Source organism: Polyodon spathula, chromosome 1 (genome assembly GCF_017654505.1).
Source record: "Polyodon spathula isolate WHYD16114869_AA chromosome 1, ASM1765450v1, whole genome shotgun sequence".
Classification (NCBI taxonomy): Eukaryota; Metazoa; Chordata; class Actinopteri; order Acipenseriformes; family Polyodontidae; genus Polyodon; species Polyodon spathula.
The window spans coordinates 68,874,976-68,887,474 of record NC_054534.1 but is presented as its reverse complement, the minus strand read 5'-3'; the positions used below and the strand labels follow the sequence as shown (position 1 = coordinate 68,887,474).

At 43.9% G+C, this 12,499-nt stretch overlaps 1 protein-coding gene across 1 annotated transcript in view; it reads right to left on the bottom strand.

The window, feature by feature from the left end:
- LOC121321625 (ADAMTS-like protein 1) overlaps window positions 1-12,499 on the bottom strand; it is a 100,159-nt gene that overhangs the window by 1,715 nt on the left and 85,945 nt on the right. The window contains exons 23-26 of the mRNA XM_041260630.1: window positions 7,974-8,108; window positions 5,465-5,677; window positions 4,662-4,842; window positions 4,113-4,320 (exon numbers count right to left, since the gene is read on the bottom strand). Coding sequence (XP_041116564.1) covers window positions 4,113-4,320; window positions 4,662-4,842; window positions 5,465-5,677; window positions 7,974-8,108 — 737 coding nt within the window. The remainder of the gene's footprint in view (window positions 1-4,112; window positions 4,321-4,661; window positions 4,843-5,464; window positions 5,678-7,973; window positions 8,109-12,499) is intronic.

Sequence of the window (12,499 nt, the reverse complement as noted above, 5' to 3'; positions counted from 1 at the left end):
AATAATAACGTTCCCTTTCAAGTACGAAATGTAACGATTACTGTATTACTCTATTGAAAATCAAAGTCTCCTGAGCCAATAAGGGGCTACGAGGAGCACCTTGGCCTGGTCCTGCCTGATTTTCTCCAGACACAGCAGGAGCAGGGTGAGCGGTGGGAAGGTATATAACAGTTGCCTCGGGCACTGGTGTGCCAAGGCAAGGCATCTATTGCCAGCAGGTCCCTGCCTGCTATTATGGAGATCCAGCAGGGACAGCAGGTTGATTCCTGGGAGGCAAAGAGATCTATCTCTGCTCTCCCAAACCTCTCCCAAATGAGGCTCACCATCTCCTGGGCTGAAAAACCCTGCTGTTGAACCAGGCCTGCAGAGGGTGCATGCTTAATGGAAGGGTCTGGGTAGCTGCTGCCATCAAGCCCAGAAGTTTCTGGAACATCACTACTGTGAGCGCTCTGTTGCGCTTAAAGAGCTTCAAACAGGCAGCTATTCTCTGCATTTTGCCGTCCAAGCGCACTCCCAGATAGGAGGCTGTCTGAGAAGGTGTGAGCTGGCTCTTTGCGCGATTCACCATAAGGCCTGACTGCTGAAGGTGGTCGGTAACAAGTTCCGTGTGGGCCTCTGCCTGTGCTGGAGACTGGGCACAAATGAGCCAATCGTCCAGATAATTGAGCACTCTGATGCCTTTGAGTCTCAATGGGACCAGAATAGCTTCCATGCCCTTCGAGAAGGCACGGAGATATGGAGAGGTGAAATGGCAAGACACAGAACTCGTATTTGGGATCAGAAGACACACTGGAACCGGATTGGTACCTGGAAGGTATCTGGTTGTTTCGGTACCGGTTTGGTGTATTTAACACTGGGTCAGTACTGGTTCAGGACCTGGCTGGCACCAGGCATGTTCGGTACCGGTTTGGTGGTTTTAACACAGTGTAGGACCAGGTCGGTACTGGTTCGGTGACTGTAGCACGGGGTCGATACTGCGTCACAACCGGGACAGTACCGGGTTGGTTCGGTACCAGTTTGGTGACTTTAGCACAGAGTTTGAACAGGCCAGTACAAGTTCGGTGACTTTATCACCGGGTCGGTACGGGTACATTCCGGGACTGCACCATTGCGGTAACCTCACTCCCGGTACAGGACAAACGGTTCACAGTCACCAAGGGTGCCAAGGTACAGGGATGCCCACCTGTACAAGCCACTGGCAAAACCACTCAATCAGTATGTGGCAGGCTGGCGAGTGGATAGAGGCCCAGAGACAGACTGCAGTTCAAAAAAATATACTTTTATTATAAATAGATACAAAAATAAAAAGGCACAAGGGCCAAAATAAAGAGATTGAAACACAAAGAGAAAGACAGAAAGCAAAATGTACAAAATAAAGGTTTCCAGGCTTGGCAGTGCCTTCACTGGATTTAGAAAATTGAAAAATCACAACCAACAAAACACCAACCTGCTTCCTCAGCTCCCTCCTCCCAAATGAGAAGCAGAGGCCTCCTTTTATGTCAGGTGGCTGGGCGCTGATTGATCGTTAATTAACCTAATCAACTAATCAACCCCAGCCATCTGAACATAATAAACCCACGCAGGTAGGGGAAATTAACCCCATCCCTGCCAATTTAAAAAGGGCAGAGCTTTGCTCTGCCACACACCTCCCCCCATGTACAACGTACACCGGCCGCAATCGGCCAACTCCCCCCTCCCCCCCCACCCTCCCCACCCCCCTCCCCCCAAGACTCCAATTATGTCCCTTGGGTGGGCGGGGTTGATGTCGGAGCCCCCAAGCCTTCTTTGGTTGAGGGGGCCCCGGATCTCCAAGGTAGTACGGCGACGGCGGCCCGGCTCCCTCTAGTGGCGTAGGCGGCGACGGCAGCAGACCCTCGGCAACCCTAGAAAACAAAAAGGAGACACCAGCAGTCCCGAGCGATGCAGAGCAGCAGGCAACCCCAGGCGATCCAAATGAGTCATCCATGAGCAGAGCGGGCGTGGCATCCCCGGGCGATGCAAGACAGGCATTCTTGGGCGGTGCAAGGCAGGCATCCTTGGGCCATAGCTCCTCCCTCTCGGGCTCTGGGAGCGGCGGCGGCTCCTCCCTCTCGGGCTCTGGGAGCGGCGGCGGCTCCTCCCTCTCGGGCTCTGGGAGCGGCGGCGGCTCCTCCCTCTCGGGCTCTGGGAGCGACGGCGGCGGCTCCTCCCTCTCGGGCTCTGGGAGCGGCGGCGGCTCCTCCCTCTCGGGCTCTGGGAGCGGCGGCGGCTCCTCACCCCTCTCTGGCTCTGGGAGCGACGGCAGCTCCTCACCCCTCTCTGGCTCTGGGAGCGACGGCAGCTCCTCCTCCCTCTCTGGCTCTGGGAGCGACGGCAGCTCCTCACCCCTCTCTGGCTCTCGGGGAGGCGGTTCACCCCTCTTTATTGGAGTGACCGGGGCATCTACCGCCAGGTAATTAACCACCATGAGGGCAACCTCTGGGAAGGACGCTGGGTGGTGTTGTTCCTCCTACTGTTCCCACCTCTCCCCATCTCGACGCCACAGCGTGTTGATAACTATGGGGAGATCGTGGACGAGGTCTGCCTCAGGGTGCATCAACCAGTCCCAGATCTCCTGGGACAGTGGTGAAGGTGGTGGTGCTGGAGGTAGTGGGGTGGCCCCCGATGCCCGGGGTGAATACTGCACCTCTTCCTGGGCCTGGTTGTAGGGGCATCCTGCCCAGTTGTGGCCGTCCTCCTCACACAGGCCACACCAGTTTGCCGGTGGCACATCTGGGCAGGACCACCAACGATGGTCCTCCTTCCCGCACCAGGAACACCAGGGGAAGAGGCTGGCCGGGTCCTCCAGAGGTGGCTGCAACAGGTTATATTTCTTCAGATGCTGCTTGTCCTGCCTTTTCCGCTGTCTGCTCTTCTTTCCCATGTTTTTTTTAAAAAAAAAAAAAAATTCCCAAAAATTCCACAAAACAAAAGAAAAAAAATACTGCTCTGAGCCTCTAGGTGGCGCTATCCCCCTTCTGACACAGTACTACACATGAGACTGAGGGAAGCCTGCTTGTTAGAATGACACAAAGCCTTCGTGATGTTGATGCTAAAGCTGTCACCAAAACGGCAGCAAGATACTGTGAAAGAGATTGCAAGCAATCACAACCAAAGTAAGTATCTTGCTGTGTGTCTGCTGTATAGCACCTCGTTGTATACAGGACTAGTCTACAAGCGCGCAGTCTCTGGTTAAAAAAAAAAAAAAAAAACCAGAACAAAACACTCACAAAATGAGAAATAAATAACTCCAGCCAGAGCTATTGCAGCCTGGATGGGAAGAGCACAAAGTCAGCTCTTATGAGGCTATATCCCTGGGAAGGAGGCACTCTAGCCGCTGGCTTCAAGTGGGGCACAAGCTGCATTGCTAAAACTATTGCAGCGATTATATTAATATCACACATACAGTAATTTGTGTAAAAACACAATAAATGTGAAATATATAGCAGATAGAAGTAACAAGAACTTATCTGAACAAGGCTGTTCGTCCGGTCAGTCTTGAAAGGAAAAATGACGGTGTGATCTGTGAGCGCAGTCTGTTTGTGCCCTCAGGGGTTGGCCATGACTGCGTCATTTGCTCAGAGAGCAGCTTTGGTATATCTTATTCAGGTTTTCGGATCTTTAGGAGGTAAATGGTTAAATTTCGTACTTAAAAGGGAACCAGTGATGCAGCAGGAAATCCCATTGATCCTCTGCCAGTCAGTCCCTGATCCACGAATTGTGAAAAGCATGAGCAATGAAAGGAATCATGCTCTTCAGTCTTCTGAATCCCCCCGAGTTAAGAAAAAATCTGTCAGGCAGATGACACAAACCATCAGGTTTGTCTAAAACCTATGAAAGGTACAAGGCTGTGTAACAGTGCCAACCAACAAGGCTTATATGAAAATCATTTTATAATGTGTTGTCTAATTTTTTTAGGTTTATTAACTGTGTGCTCAAAAATTATCCTTAAAATCAGAAAAACAAATGACAGGCTGGAATGACAGGAGATGAAGTCTGGCATCAGCGACAGCTGAAAAGATAATGGATCTTCCACCTGTACCAATTAAAAAAGTAGCAGGACGGTTAGTCTTTCCCCAGTTACCCACACTCACCTGCGCCCAGGTGGACGTGGCCCACTCCACACAGGGAAGAGTGTTGCACGGCTGCATGTCTGCTGGGCGTTTGCCAGCAGGGGCGCAGTTCTCTTCTGGCAGGGTCACAGAGATTCCAGCAGCCGTTACCTTGTTGCAGGTGACTTTGCGGCTCAGTAGGCCCCCTCCACAGCTCCGTGAGCATGGAGTCCAAGGAGTCACTAACCATCTGAGCAAGGCACAAGGCAGCACATTAGTGGCTTTTGTTATACAACACAAAATAGTTTCAGAATTCCCTTTTATGAATTAAGAAAACATTGCTTCTAAATGTAATTGCGTACATCCAAACTACAGGAATCTGGTATAACTTACAGCTAAGTATTGGTCTGTGATCATCTACTGTTTACTGGCCTGCATGCTGGAGAGCTTTCAGCAAACACAACGTTTGTATAGTTAGGCATAGCTCTAGTTTGATAAAGGTACTAAACAAAATGTTTTGGATAAATATCATTCCACATTGTTGGATTTTTCCTATAACCTGCAGTAAAAATTTGTAAAAATGAACCCCACCTGGGAAGGCAGTCTTTGATATTGCAGGGAGCTGGTTTCAGAGCAGGCTTAGGCATGTCCCTGCAGAGAGACCGGTTGACTTCCAGGCTGTCCCACAGGCACTTCAGCCTCGGATATTGGGTGCCTTTGTTACCACAAGGAGCAGAGCATGGCATCAGTTCATCAACCTTCCACTCATACACTGTCCAAATATTAAAAAAAAATATCAGGCAATGAATTGACAACACTGAACTCTGAATTGATCTCAATTTATCCACAGAGCATGCGGAGGCACAAGCAGACTTGAGCTGTCTTGTGGAAAATATTCTTTGTCCTGCGCCATGTGCACTTAGCAACATTGCACTTTTTTTTTGAGTGGTGATTTTTTCTATTATGATCCATTACAATTAATACTTTTGTTCCACATATATCAAGCCCAGGCTAAAAGTAACACTTAGGACAGCATGCAATGAATGGATTGTTTACAGTTTTAAAGTAATTGACATTTATTGGCAAATGTAGTTAGGGTAATAATGGGGGGGGGGGGGGCACAGTAGAATATTCTTCACCCTTGTAATTAGAGGCCAGTGGACTATATTTTTTAATAATTGAGGCCACCTCCTGGCAAGCATTACAATACTGTATCTGAAATCCACACTTTCCATAGAGCTTATTTGAGATTTGATTGCATGAAACAGCCCTTTATAATTGTTATCTTGTAGCCAAAAAGAACTAAATGTATACAGTTGAGACAACACCCTTGAAACTCATGCTATCACAGAAACATAAAAAAATATCTGTACATAACACTGAAAATAACTTGCCTCGTATATCTAAGACTGCCCTTTGCTGTAATGTGCCCGCATCATTCTCTGACAGGCAGCGCACTTCTCCATGAAGGTGCTTGGTAACATTTAGAAGTTGCAGGACCTGCCCTTCTGCCAGGAGCTGATGTGTTATTTCTGCTGCGCTGCCCAGAGACTGGCTGTTGAGAAACCAGGAGATGTGTGGTCTGGGGTGGCCCTTCACAGGACAACCTGATTCGAGAGAGAGGAGATACATCGCTTTAGGGCCATTCATGAACTAAAGTCTAGAACCTCAGAGCACTATTCACAAAGGTGTTATGCACAAGTATTCAAAATTCCATCAACTATCAGGTATATGAGTAAATAGCCAGCTCCCACAAATGAGTAAAAAAGCTAAATATTTGCTTTATGTTTGAGAGGAATTAAATTATTTCAAAAAGTTGAATTTGCATAATTTGAAGCAAAATTTAACTACTAAATTTAGCTATAAATCACTGGTATTTGGACTGGTACAAGATGACAAAAACAGAGAAATGATTATTTTTTTGTTTATACAACTGAATATGCGCTTTATAAAACTAGCAGAACAAAATGAAGAATGATGAATCCAGCGTGAAAAAAATACTTCCTTTGAGTTCTCATTCTCCAGTGGAATGAAATGGTGTCAGAGGCTAAATATACAAGCTCACAACAGCCAAAGAGACAGAGGGCCAAAGGCTGAGTCGCAGATGTGTGTGAACAGCGATTGTAAAGTATTTAACAGCTACTTCAACTGAATCACAAGGCAAAAAAAAAAAAAACACACACAGTGGTCAGTAACTCCTAGGAATGGACTGGGGATTATTCAATATTTCAGTTGGGCAAATCTTTATTTTTCAAGTATAACATTGTCCAATTTTATTTGAAAAAAATCTCCTAATAGTAAGTTGGTTCCACCTTGTGTTCTGATTGGCTGGTGCTACGTTATGCTCCTTTAATTGGCTGGTTCCATGGTAACCATGTGACTACCCAATCAACTTGGCTCAAACAAGAAAGAGCCCACTGGAATAAAACGTTTATTTTGAGGAAACAAGAAGCCTTGGAAAAGATGCCAAAGCCAGAAAGCTACTATATATTTATAGTCCAAAATTCTTAACACAAAAGCATGAATGGGTTTGACATAAAAGTGCAGTATATGCCAAAAACGTTCAGCCTCCCTCTGCCTTTCCTATTCATCCTGCAAAGCATGACACTACTACTCTACTTCCCCTGACAGTTTTATGGCGCTGAATAGTTGCAGATTTAAAGCATTCTGATGGAGCGGGAGAACTTTTGCTTCAATAAATGTTATTCCCAGAAGGTTGTGCAACATTGATTCTGGAAAGGATGCATTAACAGCACACCCCTATGGGAATGAATACCACTATAAGTAAAACAGAACACAATGTGAACTCTTTTTTAATGTGGGCTACACAGCTGACTGCCCCCAACCATCTCTACAAGGAAGAGGGGCACACATGCCGCAGCACAGTTGCACGCAATGAGCCTTTGAGGAACGAACAGATGTAGGAGTTTTGGAGAAACATTAAAAACAATAGGCTTGCCTTAGGAATGTTTCTCATTACAGAAAGTGTATATAGGTAATGCACCTTGGGACATACATTCTTCAAAGTGAAGGGTGGTAAAGACATCAAGATGTTTCCTCATAAAAAGTGGCATGCTAAAGACAGGTGGTGCTTTGTATATATATAAAAAAAAAAAAAAACAGTGCTTCCATACAGGAAACAACATTAAGCTTTGTGCAGGTGGTCCCTGTTATGAGTGGATTTGAAAGCAAGGTTACGTGTTGTCATGGCTGAAAGCCAATGTCAGATCCAGGGTATACCTTTTAATTGTGGATGCTGGGGTGAAAAACCACACCTGTTCAGCAGGCCCTGCATCTTTGTTTGGCGCCCAGGTTAGGTTTCAAGAATGTAAAGAAACCTGTTAACTGCTCATTAGATAACGGTCTACTGTACTGCAAATGAACACATTCTGTAATGGAACCACACACCCTTGTGCGATACAAATCTGATAATTATTTGTTTCTTCTATTAACATATGACATTTTTGTTCTCTGGTATCATGCTTCCAGCAGATGGCCACATAAACTTGAACATTGTCTTTAAGGCTAAAAATATGGAACTGTAGCAACTCCTCCAAGTATTACTGCTAGTCCAAAACTATTACAGTATTCTAAAATAGCAGGGTGGACATTTTAAATAATGTATCTGAATTGCTGTCTGTATTTGTTTTGTTGAACTGATATTAAGTTTGTTCCAATATTCCTGCTCCATTTTTTTTTTTGTGTCCTGTGCCTCTGACGAGGGTTGGTTTACAAATGAAACTGATGCAGGAAAGCGTCATGTAGGAAAGTGACCACATGGTGAATTATGTTTTTGCACTTACGTACAAATTAATGTGCGTAGATAAAAATGTTTCAATATAGTTTTATTTGTACATGGAATACATTATAACAACAACACTAGAGGGGATGAGCTGTACTTGCCTATGAAGAGGGTGCTCCCTGCACTCAGTGCTAGTCTGGTCCCAGCGGTGGTAACGAGGAGGGTGTGAACTCTGGGGCCTGCTCTTGAGGCCACCGCAGCCCAGTCTTCAGACTCTGGGACGGCTTGTGGGGGATCTGAAAGGGTAGGAAATATTTAAAGAAACCTGCTGGGGAGAGGGCCAGGCACTGCAGGAAGGGTGAAACCTGAACAGCTACTGCCAGAGGTTTGTTACGATGTACTGTCCCCTCCAAATCATCCCTTTAAAAGAACCATTGTTATCTTATAATCGTAATGCATCTCAACTAATAATAGCATAAATCCCATTAGATCACTACAAAGCGAGTCTACCATCAGGAGTAATGGCAGAGGGCATGGTGTTCCACTGGTGTGTCTCGGCAACATAATATGGTTATCGTTTGGAAGGCTGTATTAGTAAAACAACGTTGTGCTTTATTTACTTTTTTTTAGTTTCCATACTCAAGTCACTCAGCAATTTTTTTCCCCGTCTGAACACTATTGGGTCTGTTCTATTGATCTAGTACAGTAGGTGGCAGATCTAAACACCATCATTATTTTAAATCAGTAAAATAGTAGCCCTTTTCACATATTTTTCATGAAAGTTATACACTAAAAAAGACATTGTTTTATTTTCATAACCATGGCATGCAAAAGAACACATTTTAAATGTAATAAAACAGTGGCAGTATTTAGAAGCTGTGCTGTTTAGATAGACAACTAGACTCCTATGAGTACACTTCCTTAACCTTTGCGGTCCTATGTCGGACACTACAATTTTTCCTTTCTGGTCCAATTTCAGACCCTGTCCGACATCATCAAAATGGCGTCATTCACAGGTCCCTAGTCAATTTTTCTCCGAAAAAAGCCGGAAAAAAGTGGAGGCAGATCTGTGCAATATGCACAGTCGCTGTCGCTAGGTCATTTTATGAGAAGTACAGGCGTGGAAAAGTACAGAGCAGTTTAGAAGCAGTAAGGAGAAATTGAATCTTTAATTGCTTTAATCAGAAAACACAGGACATTGGGGAAACACAGCAGCAGCAGTCAAACAGCCGCGTGTGTTTTTCTGATAACAAACAAGCTGAAACTCGGAGCAGCTGATTCAAATTCAGCGCCATTGTGAGACACGGGCGAGAGAAGGAGCCAACAGCACAGCAGAACAACGCAGTTAAATGAGGCAGTCTTCCCAGCGACAGCGAGTGAAAGCGACAGCGAGTGGGAGAAGTACAGGAGTGGAAAAGTACAGAGCAGTTTAGAAGCAGTTTGAAAGCAGGCTGACGGCTGCAGAAGAAACTAAACTTCAAAAAAAAAAAACCCTCAACATGGTCTTCAAGCCAGTAATCTGTGACACCTGCTTGATGTGGGAAATCCGAGAAAATCCAGGATTTGCATAAACTAGTAAGTATGCTAGAAATGGAGCTGGAAGAAGTGAGACAGCAACAGGATCTTGAGGAACTGGCACACCCACAATTCATGGAAGTCTGCATCACCCCTAACAGACTGAAAGCCACCAGGGAGATAGAAGGTCAGAACAGCTGGGTTCAGGTAGGGTGAAGCAGGGAAAAAAAGAAACTTCGTCAAACACAACCACCAGAAATCAAACAACCAACAAATTTGAGTCACTTCAGAATTTTGATGAGCAGAACCAACAACAAGAGAATGAAAGGAACAACATCCAGGACCCCATTGACAGTGGTGACCAGACAGCAAAAAGAAGGGAGGTCATGATTGTTGGGGACTCCATATTGAGAAACACAGCAAGTTCAATTCGCAGTTTGGACCCCCTTAGTACAACAGTGTGCTGCCTTCCGGGAGCATCGGTCAAGCACATCACTGAGAACATGGACAGGCTCCTAGAACGAACAGGAGATGACCCGGTAGTAGTCGTCCACATCGGTACAAACAACATTGGAAGAGACAGACCAAAATCCCTGCAAAACAAATTCAGAGAGCTAGGAAGGAAATTAAAAGAGAAAACCAAAACTGTGGTATTTTCTGGTATACTACCGGCACCTTGCAAAGGACCATATGGACAGCTGGAAATAATTAATCAAAACGAATGGCTGAAGACGTGGTGCACACGGGAAGGCTTCACCTATCTTGATCATTGGACCACATTCTACAACGAAGACTATCTGACCAGTCTACTTGGAGAAAAAATCCTCGAGCAGTTTCAGAAGAATTTAAACTAGAAAGGAAGGGGGGAGAAATCAACAAAAAAACAGAAGGGAGACCACATCAAAACAAGAACAACAACTCAGGTAATAAAACAACCATTAAATGTATTTATCTAAATGCTAGAAGTATCAGAAACAAAATTCTAGAACTTGAAGCTACTGCACTAACAGGTAACTATGATGTGATAGGTGTTACAGAAACTTGGTTGTCTGAGAGTGATGGGGACGAATAAAATATTTGTGGGTATACACTGTATAGGAAAGACAGGCAGGACAGAAGAGGAGGAGGGGTAGCGCTATACATAAGAAACAGTCTTGAAGCCCAGGTGTTAAACCTGGACAAAGAAAATAAAGCCGAATCAATATGGGTCAGAATAATGGACAAAAATTCAAAGGGCATAATAATAGGAGCATGCTATAGACCGCCAGATTCAGACGGTGAGCAAAATAATCTGTTATACAATGACATTAGAAATGCGTGTAGCAAAGGAGAAGCCATACTAATGGGGGATTTCAACTTCCCCCATATAAAATGAGAAAACCCGGTGGGTAGCAAGAAGGATGAAATTGAAATGGTGGAAATGACAAATGACTGCTTCCTAACACAATTTGTGAAGGCACCGACTAGAGGGGAGGCATGCCTTGATTTAGTCTTTTCAAATAACGAAGACAGAATAACTAAAACAGAGGTCAGAGAACCACTGGCAAACTCAGACCACAACATGGTCTCATTTGAAGTGTTTTTTAAAACCCCAAAAGTAATGACTAAAGCTAAGGTTTACAATTTTAGAAAAGCAAACTATGAAGGTATGAAACAGAGACTAACAGAAGTAGACTGGAGTAAAATAGAGAAAACACCCACAGAAGAAGGATGGTTGTTCTTCAAAAATGTAGTACTAGAGGCGCAAAACAATTATATCCCTAAAGTAGACAAATCTAAATGTAAAACTAAATTGCCAAAATGGTTTAATAGATCAATTAAAAAAAATATTCAGTGAAAAAAGGCACTTTACAGAGCATTAAAAAAGGACCAAAAAGAAAGTACGCAGAAAGAGTACACAGAACTGCAAATGCAAGTCAAAAAGGAAGTTAGAAAGGCCAAGAGAGAAATAGAAATGAACATTGCTAAAGCTCCAAAATGTTTTTCCAATATTACAACAGCAAGCGAACATTCAAAGAGGAGATTAAATGTTTAAGAGATACAAATGGCAAAATCGTAGATGAAGAAAAAAAAAATAGCAAATATATTAAATGATTACTTTTCACAAGTTTTACAAAGGAAGATACTGACAACATGCCCCACATTTCATCCAGTTCCTATCCAGTTTTAAACAACTATAGCATAACTGAGGCAGAGGTGTTAAAGGGACTAGGAGCTCTTAAAATAAACAAATCCCCTGGGCCGGATGAGACCCTCCCAGTAGTACTCAAAGAAATGAAAGAAGTAATTTACAAACCGCTAACCAAGATCATGCAGCAGTCTCTTGACACAGGGGTGGTACCGACAGACTGGAAAATTGCAAACGTAATACCGATCCACAAAAAGGGAAACAAAACTGAACCAGGTAACTACAGACCAGTAAGCCTGACTTCTATTATATGCAAACTTATGGAAACTATAATAAGATCCAAAATGGAAAATTACCTATATGGTAACAGGGTCCTGGGAGACAGTCAACATGGTTTTAGGAAAGGGAGATCGTGTCTAACTAACCTGCTTGATTTTTTTGAGATGCAACATCGATAATGGATAATTGCAAAGCATATGACATGGTTTATTTAGATTTCCAGAAAGCTTTTGACAAAGTCCCGCACAAAAGATTAATTCTCAAACTGAACACAGTTGGGATTCAAGGAAACACATGTACATGGATTAGGGAGTGGTTAACATGTAGAAAACAGAAAGTACTGATTAGAGGAAAAACCTCAGAATGGAGTGTGGTAACCAGTGGTGTACCACAGGGATCAGTATTAGGTCCTCTGCTATTCCTAATCTACATTAATGATTTAGATTCTAGTATAGTAAGCAAACTTGTTAAATTTGCAGACCGACACAAAAGTAGGAGGAGTGGCAAACACTGTTGCAGCAGGTCATTCAAAATGATCTAGACAAGATTCAGAACTGGGCAGACACATGGCAAATGACATTTAATAGAGAAAAGTGTAAGGTACTGCACGCAGGAAATAAAAATGTACATTATAAATATCATATGGGAGATACTGAAATTGGAGAAGGAATCTATGAAAAAGACCTAGGAGTTTTTGTTGACTCAGAAATGTCTTCATCTAGACAATGTGGGGAAGCTATAAAAAAGGCTAACAAGATGCTCGGA